General features: G+C 34.9%; 3 protein-coding genes across 4 annotated transcripts in view; 2 read left to right on the top strand and 1 right to left on the bottom strand.

Moving 5' to 3' along the window:
• The first annotated feature begins 82 nt into the window (after nt 1-82).
• On the top strand, nt 83-3,782 carry LOC130748471 (uncharacterized). The gene is made up of 5 exons (XM_057601698.1): nt 83-490; nt 1,281-1,358; nt 1,713-1,812; nt 2,318-2,460; nt 3,447-3,782. Exons 1-5 carry the CDS (start codon nt 173-175, stop codon nt 3,654-3,656), a joined length of 849 nt encoding a protein of 282 aa, XP_057457681.1. The 5' UTR covers nt 83-172; the 3' UTR covers nt 3,657-3,782.
• A 983-nt stretch (nt 3,783-4,765) lies between these two features.
• On the bottom strand, nt 4,766-8,666 carry LOC130749645 (RNA polymerase sigma factor sigD, chloroplastic). The gene is made up of 5 exons (XM_057603016.1): nt 8,120-8,666; nt 7,320-7,538; nt 7,103-7,243; nt 6,113-6,313; nt 4,766-5,161 (listed from the first exon to the last, which is right to left on the bottom strand). Exons 1-5 carry the CDS (start codon nt 8,558-8,560, stop codon nt 4,883-4,885), a joined length of 1,281 nt encoding a protein of 426 aa, XP_057458999.1. The 5' UTR covers nt 8,561-8,666; the 3' UTR covers nt 4,766-4,882.
• Nucleotides 8,667-10,091: 1,425 nt separating this feature from the next.
• Nucleotides 10,092-21,874, top strand: part of LOC130749397 (structural maintenance of chromosomes protein 5) — a 30,380-nt gene continuing 18,597 nt past the window's right edge. Inside the window, exons 1-18 of one of the 2 annotated variants that reach the window (XM_057602747.1) lie at nt 10,092-10,311; nt 10,821-10,998; nt 11,090-11,243; nt 12,021-12,094; nt 14,069-14,218; nt 14,310-14,414; nt 16,982-17,127; nt 18,403-18,514; nt 18,827-18,982; nt 19,467-19,588; nt 19,677-19,821; nt 19,900-19,965; nt 20,414-20,542; nt 20,636-20,734; nt 20,859-21,024; nt 21,126-21,271; nt 21,447-21,510; nt 21,608-21,732. In XM_057602747.1, coding sequence (XP_057458730.1) covers nt 10,271-10,311; nt 10,821-10,998; nt 11,090-11,243; nt 12,021-12,094; nt 14,069-14,218; nt 14,310-14,414; nt 16,982-17,127; nt 18,403-18,514; nt 18,827-18,982; nt 19,467-19,588; nt 19,677-19,821; nt 19,900-19,965; nt 20,414-20,542; nt 20,636-20,734; nt 20,859-21,024; nt 21,126-21,271; nt 21,447-21,510; nt 21,608-21,732 — 2,178 coding nt within the window. In that variant the 5' untranslated portion in view covers nt 10,092-10,270. The remainder of the gene's footprint in view (nt 10,312-10,820; nt 10,999-11,089; nt 11,244-12,020; nt 12,095-14,068; nt 14,219-14,309; nt 14,415-16,981; nt 17,128-18,402; nt 18,515-18,826; nt 18,983-19,466; nt 19,589-19,676; nt 19,822-19,899; nt 19,966-20,413; nt 20,543-20,635; nt 20,735-20,858; nt 21,025-21,125; nt 21,272-21,446; nt 21,511-21,607; nt 21,733-21,874) is intronic. The other variant, XM_057602748.1, reaches the window with a different exon arrangement.

Below are 21,874 nucleotides of genomic sequence, written 5' to 3'. Positions count from 1 at the left end.
AATATACATTATTTTGGGAAAAGCAAGTCAATAACAGAGATATTTTATGGCCACATGCACCCGCCCCACAAGACGAAAATGATTTGTTTCCACACGGCTACATGAGTGGACACCATAGTCTTATGGTAATAGAGCATGGTGTAGTTGAATAATACTACAACCTTCAAGTTCGATGGCTCTGTCCTGTTACACCTTCATCTCTGCTTCTCCACCTTCACTCTCACTCCAAAGCCACCGTCCCTCACATCTTCCCCGTCGAGTTTTCTATCCAAGTGCTTCCTTAAGCTCTTCATCCCCTGAATCTACTGCATCATCATCATCACCACAAAGTGGTCCCTCTGCATCAACCAGCACCACCACTACCAAAGCTTCATCCACCCCTTTTGTGGAGTCTAGACCACCTGACCCTGCCTTCAACTATGCATATGCCAACACCAATGGCAGCCCGATTGTTAGGATGGTTCGAGCCACTGAGTCTTCCATTGAAAGGGTATTTTGGTCACACCATTTTTTTCTGATATATATGATGAATATTAATAAAATACTACTCCAGTAGGAACAAATGGTGTCTCATATCCTATCCCAATAATGAAATTACGTATGTCAATTATTATACACGAGTAGTTTTTAATTAACATGACACAATTTCATTAGTGGGACAATAAATGAGACATCATTTGAGACGGAGGATCTTGATCCCCTGCAGACCCCATTTGAAGGTTATCAATAGAAGAGCTTTCTAAAGTTTCAAAAGCATTTATTGTTGTTAGTTTTTATGTGTTCTTTTGGACCATTAATGGTGTCAATGTTTAAATGATAGTTTAAGTAATTTGCAGCCTTAATTGCATTTGGACCAAAGTTACAAATGAAGGATACCTTGCTATGTGGATGATGTGGTCATATTGACCACACTTTTATGCAAATTCTCTTAGCATGTAAAAAAATTTGAAATAACTTTGCTTATGGAAGATCAAAGTAAAAGCTTCTGTTATGTGTAGTGCATAAAAGGATATAGTCACTGAAAATTAAGTGATGAAAGTATTTTTGTTGGAGGGTTACATTGGACGTTTGCAGGCATGGGGAAGTGGGATAGATGACATGGTAGAAGACGCTCTAACATTGTCCCAATTTTAAATAAAGGCTTACACTGATGCAATCTGAGTGAGCAGCGATCAAACTAAGTATTTTGGGGCATAAGGAAGTCCTGTGCTGATACTTATATACTCAATTTGTATGTATTCTCTTTTCTAATTGAAAGTTTTTTTCTTTCTGTTGAGCAGATCATTTTCGACTTCCGTTTCTTGGCACTCCTTGCTGTTGGAGGTTCCTTGGCTGGGTCACTCTTGTGCTTTTTAAATGTATACTGCAACACCTTAAAGTAGTTATTTTGCAGTAGTATTAATGTACCTCATCACTATTGGTATGAGCTATGAGTTATTTCTGTTGTGTCCAATGCTATTTATTACAAGATGAATTATACAAGTATGTGAGAAAAGAGATAAAAACAGAAATAAAAGGAGAGAGAGAAGTAAAATATTCCTTCACTAATGAACATTCTCTTCACAAATACTTTTCTTACCAGCCAGCACTGTGTTACTCTTATTTTCTGTTTTTGACTCCCCCGATTGTTCCATTAATAGCTGGTACCATGTTAGAAAACTTAATCATGTCATGAATGCCTTCATATATCTGACTATCCTGGATTGGTTTAGGGCTGCATTTATATTTTTGATGCATACAAAGTCTATTGGACATGCTGTGTCAAAGGAGTTCACTCTGGAAAGATGGTTTTGCGGCTGGTTGAAGCAATTGGTAAGTTATCACTTATTAGACATACATCTTGTGATACGGGCCAAAGATCACTTATTTGAGCTTATCTACTAAAAGAAATCACTAGATAAGCTCCAATTACTAAAAATAGTCCACGACAAACGGATGCTGAACTCTAACTACAGAATTTTAGGTTGCAAAGACTACATCTTTTGTGTTTTGTCTTCTTGCACCAGGAAAAGATCAAAGAAAAATGGAAAAAGTATTAAGTATTTTAATGAAACATATAACAGTCCCTCCAGTTAATTCTAAGAAAGATCATTCTCCATCATTTTAAGAATTCTAAATCACCACTAAATTGCGCGTTTCCAAATACTTAAAGGCATTAGACCTCATACAAGTAGCATATATCTATTCATGTTTTCACTTGGAAGTTCTTCCTTGTTTACTTCCATTTTGTGTCCCAATTTATGATAAGATTATATTTGCTACATCCACTTATCCTTTTTCTTTCAGCCACTAAAATGAATGAATCTTGCTGCTGCAGATGTTTATCTTGCTGGAACAGTCATGTTGATTTTTGGTATGGGCTTATATGGATTGTTCATAAGCAACACACCTCCTGATGTGCCACCTTCTGTAGACCGTGCCCTTAAAGGATCATCTCTATTTGGGATGTTTGCTTTGAAGGTAATAAAAAACATATGATCAACAATATTTTACTCTTTTACTTATGATAATATTACTTGGAAGTTTGAGTAGGTACTAATCTTGTTTCAAATCTTTTTCATGAGATAAATATGATTGTTCAGCTGCAGTATTTCATTATTGTTATGCTATGAAATGTGCTAGTGAACCAAGCTTGACTTGTTTTTAGTTTGTTAACTTCCACCTAATTTGAATTGTCTGATAAACTTTTTACAGCAATAGTAAATTTACAATCATGTAAGTTCAGAGTTTTTGTCGCTAATGAACAGAGAAAGCTCTTTTGAGTAGAGATAAGAAATAGGGAATAGTTCCACTCTCTTACAAACTAACTTATGGTAGTGAAGTAACCAGCTAACTCTAACTATTCAGCTATTATTACCTGGAAGTGTTTTAAAAATTGGATTGATTGTTGTGAACAGAATCTGAGGGTTCTGTATGAAATATTTATCCCTTATGTTATTTGAAGCAGCAGTAAAATTATCTAACAGATATAGAACTTTTTAGGCGATAATGGTCACAGATGTAGCCACTGGTGCGCATATGTCCGAGTGTACCCTTTGCCACTAATCTGGCTTTATAACAAGCCAATGTCCCATCAGACTTTTGCTTCATTATGTATATCCATTTACACTTCAGTGGCCTTTTCTCTCGTGGTCTTTCAACAATCTTTCATGTTTTATTTTTCTCCAATGCACTCATCTTTTCTTTCATGGCTCGGGCTCAGTTTGATCCTTCAATGCCTCTTGCCCTATTTTTGAGATTCTTATAGAATCTATTGGGTTCGGCCCCTCCCTGGACCTCGGGCATAGCGGGAGCTTTATAAGCACTAGCTTTGCAAAAAAAATTCTTATAGAATCTATTGAGGAAATGAAACCTTATGCTGTAAGGACAGAAAAAAATTAAAGAAATTGGATGATTGGTAGGAATCTCATATCTGTACAATAATAATTTTCTTGTCTCGGTTTCAGGAGAGGCCTAAGTGGATGAAAATCAGCTCACTTGATGAACTGAAGACAAAAGTGGGGCATGTTATTGTCATGATTCTTCTGGTGAAAATGTTTGAGAGGAGCAAAATGGTTGCCATTTCCACAGGATTGGATTTGCTTAGTTATTCAGTTTGTATTTTCTTATCATCCGCATCTTTGTATATCCTTCATAATCTGCATAAGACTGACTAGAATGTAGTAGACATTGTAATATTCTTGATCCATTCCTGTAAGTAAAAGCTCATATGATCCATACATTTATTGCTGAATCTTTTGTTCATCAATGAGAAGAAATGCAAGGGGTTTACCTACACTAAATACCTAATTCAATTCTGTCAGCTTATTTCCCATTTATTTAAGTGTGTTGTGTATGGCTTCAAGTTTGTCATTCCGTTAAGAGTAGTTACACGTGGTATTCACTTTCAAGTGGATGTTCGATCAAACACACTAGCGGCGAAACCTCTGCAAATGTTTGTTGCGGTTAAAAACCGCTGCTAAACTGTGTGTTGATTGAATGTATCTGAAAAGTGAATATCGGCCCATCATTTCCATTCCGTTAATGATTTTGACATGACAAATGTCACAGAAATGAAATAACTAGATGTACACCCGCACATTGTATGGGCATATAACCAACTATTTTAAATTTTATTTGACTAAATTTAGAGGTAATACCCAATGTTTTATCATGTCACATAAAAAGATCCAAATCCGCCAACAACCATCTTTTTCCATATCTTCTACCGCATATCCTAATTGAATAATAGGGTCATAGTGTTTTTTTATTTGGGATAGCATTTTCTTCCTTTAAAAAACTCAAGAGATTACCAACAAGATGTTGGGTCACTGGTAGACAAGCTAGATCCCCGTAAGAGTGAGGTAAAAAAATTGAACCTCGAGAAAGTCATTTGTTAGAAAGGACGGTCATTGTATCCCTAATATATTAAAACATGTCAAAAGAAAAAAAAAACTTTCATACTTTTTACGCACCCAAAATTAATATATGCATACCCTAGAGAATGTTCTTCCCAAAATATCCTTATACAACTCTTACGTTGGTTAAATTCTTAGAAATGATTTGCTTATGGTTCCAGAAGTATAAAAAAAATTCTTCCAAAAGTTAATGTTTTGGAAATATAATTTTTTTTTTCTTCTTCGAGAACCTAAAATGTCGAAAGTGTAATTCATAAGAAAAACATTTACACTTCTGAATTCAAATTCTTAAGGCTAATTTTTTCTTCTTGCGAAAATTCAACTTCAAGAAGTATTAATTTCTTTTGGTTCCACAAGTGAAAATGCAATAGCCAAAAACTCTGCCTTGACATCTTTCAACTCTTTGTTTAGCACATCCTCATAATATATATCCTTGACTTTCTTTTCTTTTTGCTTTCATTAATCTTAATCAACAAAACATTCTTCTATACAACATAGAACTTCAGACTATCTACAAGGGCGGTCTGCTGCAACTTTGACAGTGCAACGCCATGAATTTGTCTGACTCTCTCCCTTGATAGTTTCAACAACTTTCCTATTTCCTCAAAAGAGCGAGGGGTGTATCCATTCAGTCCAAAGTATAAACTTACTATCTCTGCTTCCCTCTTGTTAAGTGTGTTAAGAAGCTTCACCACTCCCTGCTTCACTAGCTGCCTCTCAACCATCTTTTCTGGAATCATTTCAACTGGCCCCGGCAGTATATCCTGCATTAAATTGAACAGTATGACTAATAGTTCAGAATTTTTCTGGACAAGTTAAAAAGATCTAACTAAATCAAGCTTAAACCATTAGTAGTTTGTAGTTCCATTTTTTTTATCTATACACGTATCTTCCACATAAGTCAATCATGTTCGAGCCGTGAACATCTATTTCCTGCTGGGACTAGCTCTCCCAACAGTTTTTTTTTCATATGCAAGACTCAAACCTGACACACCTTGCTTAAGAGGAAATCAAGTACGTACCAGATGAATAAACCACCCATTAGTGTAGTTTGCAGTTTCATAAACACCAAGGGATTAAGTCCAAAATAAAATTATGGAGGACATCCATTGTTACTAGAAATTTAAAGATGCAAGCAACTAAATTCATTATAGTTTCATTAAGTAACCCCTTCCCTGGCCTTGCTTGGAAAAACTTATCTGAGTTCATCTTATAGCATAAATGTTTATGCATGTGTTTGAGAGAGATTATGTAAATAGCTCATATCCTACCGATAAGTTGTTTTGAGTTTATTTTTATATGCTACTCAGATTAGCTTATGACTAAGTGTTTATGCCTACTTATAAGATATTTTGGTTAGCTTATTTCAATAAGTTTCTCAAATCAGCTTATGAATAAGTACTTATGCGATAAACACTTATTGTCATAAGTGCTTAATTAAGCTGTTTACCAAAATGTCTCTCTTGTTCTGAACCTCCATCTTGTCACAACAAAGCTTCCTTCTCGAATAGCACTTAAATGTGAGTTTTAATAGTCTAGTAACGCCCTATTTACTCACAATGAATATAAATTGGAAGCTCAAGGAGATAAATGGGAGAGCATACAAAAGTTTTTTGAAGCTTATGCTAATATGATAACAGATCCTAATATGATCCTTTTCTTTGGTGAATCAAATGGGTAGTTATACATGTAACATAACAATGAAGTTATCAAACCTGAAGAGTCAAGTTGCCATAGTCAGTTACAGCTTTGTCTATTGAAATTGGTGGCCTGCTCTTTTCAGAAACAAGTCTTACAGTGGAAACATTCTCATTGAGCATCTCTGCCATTTCATGGTATGTCGGCCTCCGCTTCAGTGTTCTTCTCAAGACACTATTCGCCTCCGCAACTTTTGCAACCATCGCACCCTTGGCTCCCTGTAAATGAGAAACTAACCAAGCATTGATAATTACTTGCCAACTTCTTTAGTCTTGTATCCGACTATCTTTTCTAATCATGTTACTATTGCTAAGCAGTTGCCAAGAGCTGCTTTAAAAACCTAAGAAACTACCAAGAAGTAAATGCTTGGTAAAGTAGTTACTGAATGTAAACACTTCCAATAATAAATAAGTCCAGAATGAATATGTAAATAGTAGAAATAGAAAGAGATGAATATATCTTGTATTTCAACTTAATTTATAAAATTATTTAGATATGGTTTGGTCTATTTCAACCTTATAAAAGAAAACATCAGAAATTTGGATTGCAGTGTGAGAACTTCAAACTTAAAAGAACCTACCAAGTACAAAGAAGTTAACACTCAAGGCAAGTAGAAGCCGTTCATAACTTATTTCAGTTTATCTTATAGCATAAATGCTTATAGGAGTGTTTGGGAAATTTTATGTTTAGTTCATGACCTACCTATAAGCTGTTTTGAACTTATTTTTATAAGCTAAATTAGCTTATACACTTAGCTTTAACCTACTTTTGAGCTTATTTTTATAAGCTTTTCAAATTAGCTTATGAATAAGAGCTTATGTGACAAATGCTTATTGCCATAAGCGCTTAACGAAGCTGTTTAGTCAAACGCACACAACCTAATATCAAACTGGATATATATGTTTGTATGGAAGCTAACTAAAACCACATATGTGAGTTGAGCTAAAAGTCATCCATTGCATTTGCAGCAAACTAGAAATAAAGTGTTGATTGAAGCAGTGCCTCACCGGTAATCTGATTAATCTAGACTTCTTGGTCACAGCTTTAATGATGGCTTGCTTAATCCACCAGTAAACATAAGTGGACAGCTTACATCCTCTATTTGGGTCAAATTTCTCTGCTCCTCGAAGAAGTCCAATGGTTCCTTCCTGGTAAAATGAATTAAAATGCATAAGAAATTAAGAATGAACTGTAACAATGTAAAACACTAAAATGTGTATGCACCTGAATGAGGTCTTGAAGGGTTAGTCCATTCCCTTGATAACCAATTGCAATGGAGGCAACTAATGCTCGATAATCACGAGCTAATTTTGCTCTTAAATCTCTTGTATTACTCAACACCTTGTTCAGATTTGTATTACCATGAGAAAACCTCTTTGGAATTGCAGGATTGCCTTCATGTTCTGTGATTCTCAGGTTAGCAACTTCAATCCTTGCCCCCTCCTGTTATAAATTATGTAATACATACATCATCCCTTTTGTAATAAAATCCAACCCATAGGCAACCAAAAAATTTGCATTGTGGTAAATACTTGATTTTATATGTTTCCAAGAAACATGTAATAAAAGAAAAGGAGAAGACTTGATACAGTTTGGTACATCTGTTTTTAATAAGCTCAATTACAACATGACAATGAGTTGAAAATTGGGAAGCTGAAGGAAATCAGCACAGCCATAAATATTAAGAAAATGAGTGGTTGAATTTTTTGTTGGGCCACAGCACAAACCGTGCCTATGGAATAGTAGGTAAATTTTGTCCTAATATGAAATGATACATGAAAAGATTGGATCAGCTTATTTTTTTCTCAGCATCAATTGTAGTACCAAGAAGCTATTCACATAAGCTTCTCCCTAGAATTGACTATGGCTTCAAAATTAATTGCTGAAGAATTTCCAAATATGCAAATATTTGTTTAGAAGATAACTAACTTTATTGACAGAACAAAAAATTATGCAATAAACTATATTGCTTAGCATGTGGTATTTCTGCTCAATGAATCACAGAAAACTCATATATTACATACCTTGAGAGATAAACAAAGTTCAGCTTCTTCTTTTGAACTCAAAAAACCAGATGTTCCAGACTTCACAGATGGACTCTGCCTTAAGCAGATGTTCTGATTCTCTTCTTCCATGCATCCCAAACTTTTTCTCTTTTTCCTCCTTCTCTTCCTCCTCGTGTCAATTCCTACACTCATAACATCATCACTCTCTCTAAGATGCCACTCTTTCCCAAGTTCAGCAGCTGCAGACACAGCCTCTCTAGCTGCCTCCACAGCAGCATTGGCCAGTGCCACTGCTTCTGTTGCTGATGCATCACTAGAAACCAAACTTGTACAAAACTTGGATGGTAAATTACTGGGTTGATGAGAGTGGTGTGTCTTGAGGGTTGGAAAGGTTGGAAGTGATGTGAGAGACATTGTAGGGGAGTGGCTTGGGGATGAGCATAGTCTAGCTATGGCCATAAAAGAAGAATGTTTGGATATTGCTTCTTCTACTTTGGCCCATAAAAATGAACAATATGCAGATATTATTTCTGAGCTCACTGACACAGGAAGGTGAGGAAGTATCTTTTTTGTGCTAAGTGGTGTGGGACAGGATAAAAGGTGAGAGGAATATTTGTGGATGTCATTGATACAATTCTGCAGTTTAAAATGTGAAATGAGATATGAGGGTAAAATTTTCAAACCCTCTTATCTCTCAAGTTTTGGGGTGTTCATCGGTTTGATTGACTCGAAGATCCGAACTAAATTAATTTAGTTGGTTTGGAATTATTTGATTAATTGGTTAATTATATGATAATTTCAAACTAAATTAATTGTAATTGGTTTGGTTGTCAAATTTTTTTCAACGCGTTCCCACCAGTTCACCTGAATTATTTTTTCTCATAATTTACATTAATATTTACACCTCTTAAATTATATTATTAATAACTATTTACTACTTCAATCATTTTCTTAATCAATTTGATTTTGTCTTCTTCGTTATCAATTGTCTTTTACTATATTTATTATCTAATTTTTTATAACATTTTAGATAATTAAAAATTAAATTAAATTATTGATTAAAAAATAAATATTACAAAAATCATTATTCCTCAATTCTAGAAACCCTAATTCCTAATTTAAAATTTACGATCAATCTCTCACTCAATTATTCGATTCAAGTGGTTCTCGAATTTCATGTTCTTTATCTTTATCATCAAACTCTCATAACTCAGATCCCAACATTGCTCAATCTCTCCTCCTCTTCATTATCTTCCAACAAAGGGAGAAGTTACAAGTTAGTGGGAGAGAGAAGAGGGATGGAGATGAATAAAATAATCAAAAATAATAGAAAAGGGACACTTGGCAGGATGAGAGGAAGTGGGAGAGAAATAAAATAATGCCAAAAATTCTTAGAGTTAACACATTAACTAATTGGTTCTTATAACGATTCTCTTTTAATATAGATATAGATATATTTTAAACTTGTATTTACTTAAATTTTCATGTACTTCTAATTTTTTCTTCTTTTTTATTGAAATGAAAGAGATACTTACATCCAAACACTAGAAACTGAGGCAATACAAATGTCATTGCCCAAAAAAGGCTCCAACCTAAGCGGTTTTACTTCTATCCAAATTGAATCAGGAAGCGAATATGCGAGTTTAGACATAAAATCCGTTGCCTTATTAGTATATCCCACTTAAAATGTGAGAATTGACAAACCACAAAAGATCTAGCCATCAACCTGCAATCTTGCAATAGAGAAGGTTGCAAAATCAAAATTTATAAAGTGTGTGCATCTTGATCCAGTTCATTTTCCTGAACCGGCTTAGACCGGTTTCTCCAGTTCTTAATCGGTCCCACCAATTTTTTAGCGGTTTTTGTGTCATCCGGTTACTGCAAGGACCAAACCGGCTAAGGTCCGATTCCCGGTTGAACCGTTCTGACCAGCCGGTCCGGTTCGGTTTTGATCACACTGATTGTCATATCAAGCAAGGAAGCGAGGGAGCTATTAATTGGCGCCAAACACTCTCTTTCTTCTCAAGTACTACATTCTCTGAGTCTCTAACCCTAATCAAGCGCTCTCATATCCAATTCCCAAATCCTAGGGTTTTCTTGGAGATCAAAATTCGAGCTTTCACTTCGAAAGCTTCAACACACACAACCCAGTGAACCCCATTATCTGCAATGGCGGAATCTCGCCCCCCTAAGCGCTCCAAAATCACCAGGTTAGTTAACGTTCTTGCTCACTGCTTTGTTTTTCTTCCCCAATCCTTCTCTCTATTTCCATTCTCGCATTCGTTTACATCAATAGGTTTTTACTCGCCAATTTCAACTTTCTCATTGCATCTTGGGTGTTAGGGCTATGCCAATTGTTGTTCTTAACCCATGGAATGTTAAGTAAAGGAAGTGGAATCATTAAAGTTGGGAACTTTAACTTGATTATTGTTATTTTCTGTTGGAATTTGTGAAGATGTATAAGCATGCACCTTATAGGAACTGAATTGCCAGTTAGGGTATGTAATGTTGCATGTCAAATAATATTCCTCTTATTTTAGAGGTTTTCAAAACATGTAGAGAAAAATAGAATTTTTTGAGTATCCTTCAAACCATCAATTATTAATTTTTTTAAGTGTTTTATTTAAAAAATGATAATTTTCCTGTCGATCCTCTGTGTTCTTCGTTGTTTTTCCGTCCATCTGATTATGGGGTGTTGGTGATTTAAATTTTATTTCAGGGGAGAAGATGATTATATGCCTGGAAATATTCTTGAGATTGAGCTTCATAATTTCATGACCTTTGATTACTTAAAATGTAAACCTGCGCCTCGATTGAATCTTGTAATTGGGCCCAATGGTTCTGGAAAGAGTTCTCTTGTATGTGCTATTGCTCTTGGCCTCGGTGGAGAGCCCCAGGTTGGTTTATGTTTTCCCGCACTTGAACAGACTTCTCAAGAGTTTTACTTTTGAAGTTTGAACCATGATTCGATGACTTCAATTATTGCAGCTGCTTGGGCGAGCCACAAGTATTGGGGCATATGTGAAACGAGGAGAAGAGTCTGGCTACATTAAGATTACCTTGAGAGGGGACCATAAAGAGGAGCGCCTTATCATTATGCGTAAAATAAATACTAACAACAAGTCTGAATGGTTGTTCAATGGTGGGATATTTAGAACACTAGTCTGGATACACAAGTTTATTGAATGCTATTTTATTTGAACAGTAATTGTTAATTCTCTGGATTGATTTTAACTGTAATGGGAAATGGTTACAACTTACAATATAAAATTGGCGGGTTATGGCTTCTGGTTTTGACATTAAAAACAGGTGGCTACCTAAAGGCACATAGCTTTTTTTAAAAACCTTTCTTCTGCGGTAGTATAAGCTGCTCTTTCTTTTGAATTGTAATTAACTTTGGATGTCTTGGTAGACTCATTTCATTACATTGGGTTGTTTTTTTTATTATTTTTGTATAAAGTATATGCAGTTCTAGAATAGGAATACATTTTGCAAGGTACCAGGTACCTTTTGTTGGAAAATCTCTTTGGGGTTTCTGATGAGCATTAGGTGTGTCCTTCTACACTGAATTTATTTTGTTTGTTACGATTGATGAAAGTTTTTGTAAAATCAAGGATATCAAATTTCTGCGGGCAATGAGCAATTTTTCTATCACTTATCTTTATTGTGGAACATATGAACATACACATCTGTAGGGGTTTCCTCTTTCCTTCAACTTTATACATTCATCACAAAAAAACTTAGATTCTAGATTTTCCCCTATATCTCAATTTTATTGTATTTTTATTCATGTAAATGCACAAAGAAAAAAAGTTGCATGTACAAACTGCAAATAAAACAAAAATATGTAAGTATTCTTGGGAGGTTTCAAATAGGATGATCTAATAATTATGTGATCTTTCAATGTGTTTCATTTCAGGAAATGTAGTACCCAAAAAGGATGTTGCTGAAAGCATTCAGAGGTTTAACATCCAAGTCAATAATTTGACTCAAGTAAGCTTATGACCAGCAATCAGGACATTTTATGGCATTCTTTTTGTTCCATTAAACTACTGTGCTTCTTATTATATGATCCTTTGTTGAACTATCTAAAATTTCTCAATTTTGGAAGACGATTCCTTTGTTCAAAGTAAGATTAATTTCTAGTCATGTAAGATTTGGGATTTTAGCTTCTTCATAAACTTGTGCTTGTGCCTTGTTGGAGCACAATTATTGTTGAAGCTCTGTACTTGTGTTTTCATCCTGCCACTTTTTATCTTTTATTTGGGATGGGACTTACTTCTGCACACAATCATCTATTCAATCTAGGAAAAATAGTAATCAGTCAATTACTTCTAGTAAACAATAAAATATTTTGGGCTCAAACCCTTGTCTCTGTCCGGATGCTTGGATTGTGTTTTGATTATTTGTTTCATTTGATTGAGTTATCACTTCACTACATTGAGATTGCTTTTCAATCTTACAAAATGCTCTGAATTTCAATTAATTTTAAATAGCTACCTGTCCTACATGCTGATGTTGAAGTATATTCGGTACTCATGTTATTTTAGAAAAATTAATAATCTTCTTTTTAGGTGTTTTAACTAATTATAAACTTCTGAGTTGTGACTAATAACCATGATGATAAAAAGTTAGTATAATTGATGACTACTCCTGGAATATACAATATTATATATATATATATATATATATATATTGTAATAACATTATTGTACCTTAGAATATTTTAGAGAATCTTAGATGGTCTTTTGTAGAATATCATTATCATACCAATTTGACAGTATGGGGCTGTGGCCTGTGGCGGAACAATGACGTTTATTCTAAAATATAAGACATGCACACACACAATTTAAACTGAAAAGGCCACAATATAAAAAAAATTAATGACATGTCAAACACAATAAACAAACAATAAATAAAATTGATTAGAAGTATGTGATGATGCTTGGCCTTCACCTGGCAATATTAATAGCCCTTAAATCCGTGAAGAGGACAGAACCCCATAGTAAGAAAAAAACTAGGACAAAACACAGAAGGATGGCGATGCAATGAATGAGGAAAGCAGGACTAGATTACAAAATCTAGCTGATGAGGGGGAGTGCCCAATTTTTTATGAACTCTGCTTTGTCCATATCTGTGGTCGATGCGGAATCTCAACACACCTCATGCCTAGAAATGGACATCTGGAGCATGGAGATTGTAGGATTGATTTATTTCATTGCACTGGGAAATCTGCATGGCCAAGTTGATTGGCTCGGGTTATTTTTTGGACATTTGTGGGTGGCCCGATATCAAAATAAGGATAGTCTTTGATACCATTTTGAATTTGGCATGGCTTAACTCACCCCCATAGAGCTAGCTCATTAGATGTGGATTGCCAAGCTTTTATATGTTTTACTTTAGCCATATCTCTAATGGAAGTGGTATCTCAACGCCTTGGTTCAAAGGGACTCTTCTCATTTCGTATACTGGCATTTACACTATGGTTGGGTAGGAAATGGGAGGAGGGAAGTTGGGTGGAGTGAAATGTAAGAAGTATACCATTTTTCTCATTTTGTTGTGGTGAGAAAATAAATGAAGTAATTTTTTTTTGGAATTTCTCTTTTTTGACATGTGGAGGGATTCAAAAGATCTTATGACCTAATGTTCTCTTTTTGGCATGTCCGTATACTGTTTCTCTTTTTAGGTAAATTTATACTTTGACTCTCATGTCCTTTTGCTTAATTAAAAAGAAAGTTTCATCAACCCTTTTCTGGCAGTTTATTTGTGTGATCATCTGCATGTTTTTTTACCTTTACATCTTAATATTAACATACTCCTATGTAATTGTTTTATTTATATGGTATGCGATATATTTCTATATGTGTTATTCTTTATTGTGAAGTTAAAATTTAGGTTCTATATTGGGATAACACTTTTCTCTTTCCCCAACCCAACCACTTGTTTGGGATCCATGGTTTTTTGTAGTTTTTACCGCAAGACAGGGTATGTGAGTTTGCGAAGTTAACTCCTGTCCAACTTCTGGAAGAGACTGAAAAGGTTGTTGGTGATCCACAGCTTCCGGAGCAACATCGTGCACTAATTGATAAAAGTCGTGCATTGAAGCATATTGAGCTGGTAAGGTCACCCTCTCCTAAGGGATGATATCAACTATCTTCTAAAATTGTTTCTCTTAAATTTAAGGATCACTGCCCGAATTCTGTTTCAGTCTCTTGAGAAAAATGAAGGAACTTTAAAACAGTTGAAGGAACGCAATGCCGAATTAGAGAAGGATGTTGAACGCGTTCGTCAAAGAGATGAGCTTCTTGCCAAGGTTATATTGAGTTTTGTTGATTACTTTCTGTCTGAATGCCTATTATTTTCCATAATATGCTGTGCCTCTGTGCTAATGTTTCCCCCACCCCATCTTTTTTTGATATGCTATTTTCGTCCTTCCATTTTCTTATTTTGGAGGTGTTCTGATCCTCCTTCCTTGAAACTTCCCTATCTTCTTGAATTACTATTGTATAGTATAATCTCCGTAATTAGTGTGTGCAGATTTATTTTCATATTTTTTTGTAAATTTGATTTTGTTTATATTTTCCATGGAATTAGTAGTTCCTTAATTAGGTCACATTTGATTCCTATATATTGTATAGCCTTGCATATATATATATAATTTTTTTTTTGAAAATGAAATATTTATATATATAAGGATAATGTTGAGAAACAGCCCCTCTCAACATGGGTACAGTAACCAAGTCAACAAAAGCTGACAAAAACTCAATCACTACGGCACAAACCTTCCAAAACCGTCTAAAACCCCCGCAAGCAAACAAAAACCTTGCATATTTTTATGACTTTATCATTAGAAAATAATATTTAACTAGTAGGTATCAATGCTCCCAATTTTGGATGGCTCTACTACCACATCTAAACCCTAATTGCCTTCATTGCGACCTTAGAACCCTACTAAACTTCATGCGACCAGCTGTGGGTTGCCTTAACTGCACCCATTTAGTCAGCTCCTTAATTGTGTCAGGAACAGCTTTGACCTACAGCCGTCACTGTTGACCGTTTCCGAATTAAGAGAGGATGAGAGAAACTAATAGAATGAAGTTTCTGATTGATTGAATGAATACAGAACTGTTGGCAACAACATCTATAGTAATAACTAACTAACTAGTTTACATAACAGAATTTTAATTGACTGATAACTAGCCAGTGCAGCAAAGCCAAACTAACTACTATTAAAAACATAATCAAGATACACACTATTATTCCTCTCTCAAGCTCAACTGGGTTGTGTTGTGGAAGCATCACACACAGTGAGCTTGCTTTGTAATTCAATAAACCTTGAAGTAGGAAGTGGCTTTATCATTGCATCAGTTATTTGAAGATCAGCAGATATATGTTGGACTTGTAATTGTTAGCTGATCACTTTTCCCATACACAAAATACATCCAACTCGATTCTTGCGCAATGAGCAACGACGTGATCTCAGAAATCGACGGTTGATCGGTGCGATTCTGGAGCATAGTGACAATAGAAGCATACTCCTCAGGTAAACCATCCATAATCGCTTCAAGCTGATTGCGATATGGAGCCGCATCACCAAGCGTAAACACCATATTGACGATAACCTTGATGCGATGCAGAGGTATTCCTTCATGCATCACGATCCCTTGGTATTATGCTTCAGCTCTGATCTCAATTCAGCAGATTCAATCCTAGAAAGCTCATGAAAATAGGCATGACGTTCGTTCCCAACCTGCCAGGAATGGACCCAGACGATGATATAGGTAGAACCGATTAAGAAATCAACACTTGAAGCCAAGTAAACAGAAGTGAATCTTGTTGCTCCCAGGTTGAATTTGCTGGATTGACATTATCCAAGTTCTCTTCAGTGAGAAACCGAGGCAGAATTGTAGGATTGATTGATTGAACACAAATTTCTACAACTTGTGGCCTTTGATAACACCTTCTACTTGTTGTTTCCAAGCTCTCAAATTCTTTTCATCGAGCTTGATGGAGAGTTGATGAGAAAAGGTTTCTGGTACGGATTGCTATCTATTTAATGCTAAAGCAGTTAATAACTAACTACTACTACTAGTCAGTTATAACATAATAAACAGCTGGCACGGCCAACATACAAACAGTACTTTAATACCGAAGTCCACCAGTGGATCCATCAAAGAGGAACACTATCCTAGGATCGACCAGATTTTTAAATGTCATCACTGGATTCCATCATACGCGCCCCCACTAGTGTGTCTTGCTTCTGGTACATACATAGGGATGCAAGGTCAAGTGCTGAGTCAGAATTTAAAGCTGTGGCTCAATGAGTTTGTGAGGTACTATGGATGAAGATCATATTTGATGACCACAAAATAAAATATGAAGCCTCTACCAATTTAATTTGTGAAAATACGTCTGCTATCAGCATTGTTCACAATCTATTTTAACAATATGATAAAGCACAAAGAGCTGGATTGACACTTTATTAAGGAGAAATTGGATAATGGTCCTATATTTGCATCATATCCCTTCAAGACTTCAATTTACTGATGATTTCGTTAGGGTTTTACTTGTAAGCTATGAATGATAGTCTGATAGATATCCATTCACTTGCTTGAGCGAAGTGTTGTGAAATATATTATCTGTATTCTGTAGTGTGTACAGATTTATTTCCTTATTTTAGGGAATATTAGATTTGTACAGACTTTTCCATATAATAAGTAGTTTCCTTATTTAGGTCACATTACATTCCTATATAGTGTATAGATATGTACAGACGTACAGTTATATCCTTAGAAAATAATGTTCAATTTCTTCCTTTTATTCCAGTATTACATTTTTTATGGGGAAAAAAACAAACATTACCTGTATGTTTTTATGTAGGCTGAGTCAATGAAGAAGAAATTGCCATGGCTGAGGTATGATATGAAGCAGGCTGAATATCGGGAAGCTAAGAAACGTGAGAATGATGCTGAAAAGGCATTGAAGGAAGCTGCGAAGTTATTAAGTGATCTTAAGGAACCTATTAAGTACGATGCCCTTTCTTTTATACTTTTAGTTAATTGTTTCGATCCTTTAGAATTTGAACTGCCGGATTAAAAGTTGCATATATTTTGTTGCATATATTTTAGCGAGGGTAGAAGTTGGAAATGCATAATAGGTTGCAGAAGTTTTAGCTGCTTTGAATTTAAGCAAACTCAGTCAGGGGAAAAATGTCTGATCCTTTTTAAATAATTGAAGTCTACTTTACATCATTGAAGAAGCTAAATATTACCTCGAACCTGAGTTCCATCATGTGGGGTTTAAATGAAATGAATATATAGCCCATAATTATTTGTACCTCTTATTTTTCAGACATTTGTTTTTCCTTTCTTTCCTAAAAGGGTGCATTTGTATGTATGACTTCCTGAACTTATAACATTGTAAATTTAGCTCTGAATGTTATATTTTCATTTATTGTAATGTGATTTAACCACCATAAAATCTTCATATCTTGGATTTTTGACTTCACAGGTGAAAATAAGGCTGTTTCAACAATTTAATGCAAGTTAAAACATATTTACCAAATTTTTACGAGATGAATAGTTAAATCAGTATCTTGTGCCTCACTCCTGCTTTTTTGTTTTTTTTTTCTTGAAAAAAACTGTGGCCAGTAATTAAACTTACAAATAGAAGTTTGGAAGTGAGTGAGTGAGAAAATGAGAGAGAGAGAACTGAAACATTTAAGTGTTTTTTGTTGTTGTTGCTGGTTTGCAGTTGTTTCAACCTTGTTTTGATTTTAAAAGATATTGAATTGTCTCGAGTGAATTAACGGGCACTCATTAAATTCCGTGGAATGTGAGAAACAAGAAGTAATATTCTCGGAAAAAGGTCCTTGACCATTACCCATATATAGTATGCTTGCAGTGTCAATATCGACTCCATTTTCAAGAACTTGAGGATTGAAGATCACGTAGTGTTAGGCTCTTTAAACTGGATACAAGAACAGTTTACTGAGTTTGACCAGCAACACCAGTGGTAGGTTACTGAGGTGGAACACAGTTGTGTGGACAAAAGGCATTAGAGGAGCTATAGAATTCCGTGACTTATTAGCGTGATATCTAGCTGAAGATGATGTTCTAGGAATTCCATGACTTGTATTGCTACAAGAACAGTGGCCTAGCCATATCCCTCTAGGTGGGATTGGTATCCTTATCCGCTACTGTAGTATTGTATTTAACTCATGAACATGCATGTGTGGTGAACACCTCTTGTTTGTTGTTGAGATCTGACATAACATTTTATAATTCATCATGATGTAACAGGAAACAGAAAGATGAGAAGGCTGCATTAGATGCAAATTGTAAAAAGGTAAGCAGCCGCTTAAGTGACAATGCGAAGAAGCGAATGGACCTTAGGGAGAAAGATAGCCAATTGGTAATTTTTCCCTTCTATTTACATGATATACTTTTTTTTCGTAGTTTTTTCTTTTAACAAGATCGAAACCTGTGTTTTTCCTTCATGCATTTTCTTGAAACAAGTTGTTATTTGGCACTAAGGTCGTTAAAATAAATTGTGCTTTTTACAAGTTGTTATTTGGCACCATGGTATTGTGCTTGTGGGTAAAATGCATGGATACTTTTCTTGAAACAAGTTGTTATTTGGCACCATGGTATTGTGCTTGTGGGTTTATCTTGTACCTACTGCATAAAGTTTGAGTCATGTGTGATTTTAATTTCCGTTTTATAGGATGTGGAATTACAAGGAAAGTACAAAGATATGGAAGAGTTGAGGGGGCAGGAAAAATCTCGACAACAAAAACTTGAAAAAGCCAGGAAGGAGCTTGCTGCTGCGGAATTAGAACTTGAGAATCTACACCCTTTTGTACCTCCAAAGGATGAGCTAGTAAGTGTCCCTTTAATTATTTGTAATGTGATATATATCCACAATGATTTCCTTTTTCATCTCAGGGTAAGGAGTTTTTACCGTTTTGTTTAAGAACTTTTATGGATATGTCCATAAGAATTTGGTGGATTAACTCAGGAAACAATTCTAAAGAATAATCTAAAGAACAATCTAAAGAACAAGGAACCCAAATATATTGGGTTTGATCTTACAAAAGACAAAGCACTTACCCTTATTGGTAGTAATGGTACTATCATAATTCTAGTCAAATAGCGAACTAATTATGTCTCCTAATTCTATTAAAAAAAGATGGAAACAAATAAATATAAAAAAGAGAAAAAAATTGTGGTCGGTTGACCCCAATCCTAAAGAATAATCTATTTTACCATCTAACTATTATCAACTGCATTGCAGTTGACAAAAAATTGTTTTTGTTTCATACTTAGTTACACTCTAATATAAAGAGATTTTTTTGTTCGACCAGCAAAGACTGAAAGATGAAATTCGGAGGTTGGATACTTCTGCTAGTCAAGTGAGACAGAATAGGTCACAAGCAGAAAGTGAAATAAAACATAAAAAGTCACTCTTGATGAGGTGTAAAGAGAGGTAAAAGTTAGACTAAAGAATTGCTCCCAACATTGTTTACTAGTGCAAATAAATGTATTTTAGTTCTTTTTTATTGGAATATTTGCAGATTGAGGGATATGAATAATAAAAGTACCAAGTGTTTGCTTGCATTGCAAAAATCTGGGGTTGACAAAATTTTTGAAGCTTATAAATGGGTCCAAGAAAATCGTAATCAATTCAACAAGGAAGTCTTTGGTCCAGTTTTACTTGAGGTACATTTATTCAAAATCATGAGATTTCGCTGTTTGGGTTGTTTACTTAGTCTGTTAAGTTGTTGAGTCGTATTTCAGGTGAATGTCCCAAACCGGGAACATGCCCGGTATCTGGAGGGTCATGTTGCTTACTACGTCTGGAAGGTAATCCTAGATATCATATTAAAATGATAATCTCTTTTATTGCTGAAAAAGCAGTGTCTGCTGATTTTTGCTCAATGCCAGTCGCTTCTGTTTTGAAATTTTGGATAGTGTTATTTGCTGGTTCTTTGTTTAAATTCTTTTATGGAATGTTTGTCATTTAACCCCAGACTTCATTCTTTCATTGGCTTCTCTATTGTTTATTATTCAGATATCTTTCTGTAGTTTCATTAATACTCTTTTTTTAAGTGTGTCCTTTTTTCCCATTCGTATCTTTATCTCCAGTAAAGTTGATAAATTTTGGTTCATGTAAGTTTTTTTCCTCACCTTTTGGTGGGAGGGTAGAATGATAATTTGACCCCTTACTTGAAGAACGAGTTAATTCACCTACTTCACCATTTCCCGAGCTGTTATCTGCATTTTTTATGATTTTTTTTTGTGTTCAATCCAGTCTTTCATGACACAAGATTCTCGTGATCGGGACCTTTTAGCGAAAAACCTAAAGTTCTTTGATGTTCCAATTCTAAATTATACTGGTGGTGATGGCCACCCAATAAGGCCTTTTGAAATTTCTGAAGATGTAAGTATGGTGTGACCATTTGTTTTTTTTTTTTCTTTCTCAATTTCATTTGTGATTTAAATATTTCATCATTGCTATTTTTTTCCTAACCAGATGCGTGCTCTTGGCATCAATTCCCGATTGGACCAAATTTTTGATGCTCCAGTTGCAGTCAAGGAGATGCTGATTAAAAACTCAAGTCTAGATAATTCAGTGTGTCTCTAGTGCTTTGGCTGTTGATTTATTATTTAGATTTATAGTTTGTTTGAAAGATGTGGGGTTAATGTTTTTTAGATATGCAATTTATGAATTTTTTTTCTACATGTTTTTACTTCAGTATATTGGAACCAAAGAAACTGATCAGAAATCTGAGGTGGTTCCAAGATTGGGAATTATGGATTTATGGACACCGGAAAATCACTACCGTTGGTCTGGGTCAAGATATGGAAATCATGTGTCCGCAAGTGTTGAACAAGTGAACCCCCCGGATCTTCTATCCAATAGTATGAAATTTTATTGAATCAACATATGAATAATGATCAAATCTAGTTTTAACCGCTGGTTCCTTATTACCTCTCCTTTTCCCTTTTGTTGGACTTTTTAGCTTCGAATGTGGGAGAAATTGAGATTTTGCTTTCCGAAGAAAGGGAGCTTGAAAGACAAATTGCTCCCTTGGAGGAAAGCATCAAAAGATCTCAAGATGAGGAAAGAAGCTTACAGAATCAAGCTGCTGATCTCCGTAAACAGTGGGTAGGCTGCAGCAAATTTAAATTTTGTTTTGAATATACTTATTATCTGGTCTATAGATTATTTTCCTATGCATATGTGTGGGGTTGATGAAAGTTTTAATTTTAACCTAATCTGGTTTGAAGAAATTTGTTGCTACTAAAGTTTGAAATGTTATCATTCATTTTGAATGTTTTAGGAAACCGTTAGTACTACGGCACAGAATGAGCAAAGAAAACGTAAAGAAATCGTTCACCGGATTGGTTAGTTGAAGAATTATACTATATTGAAAGATATGAAAGCTTCAAATTAACATTTGGATTTGATATTCTAACGTGAATATAATATTTTGACCTCTAGAACAAAGGAAAGGGATACTGAAATCGATGGAGGAGAAGGTTGATATGGATACTGAGATAGCAAAGCTTGTTGAGCAGGCTACAAAATGTAACATTCAGCGATTTCACAATTCAATTAAAATTAAGGTGATTTATCTGTACTTTTGCTCCTCTTTTATATCCATATTAATAGCTGGTTTAATGCTAAGTTATTGGAATTCAGTTGGAATGATTCTGGCTAATCCACTTAAATTAAACTATTTGAATTTATTTTCTAGTTTTTTCATTT

The sequence above is a fragment of the Lotus japonicus genome, chromosome 3, assembly GCF_012489685.1.
Source record: "Lotus japonicus ecotype B-129 chromosome 3, LjGifu_v1.2".
In the NCBI taxonomy this organism is placed as follows: domain Eukaryota; kingdom Viridiplantae; phylum Streptophyta; class Magnoliopsida; order Fabales; family Fabaceae; genus Lotus; species Lotus japonicus.
The sequence above is the reverse complement of the archived record's forward strand: the minus strand, read 5'-3'. Positions and strand labels throughout refer to the sequence as shown.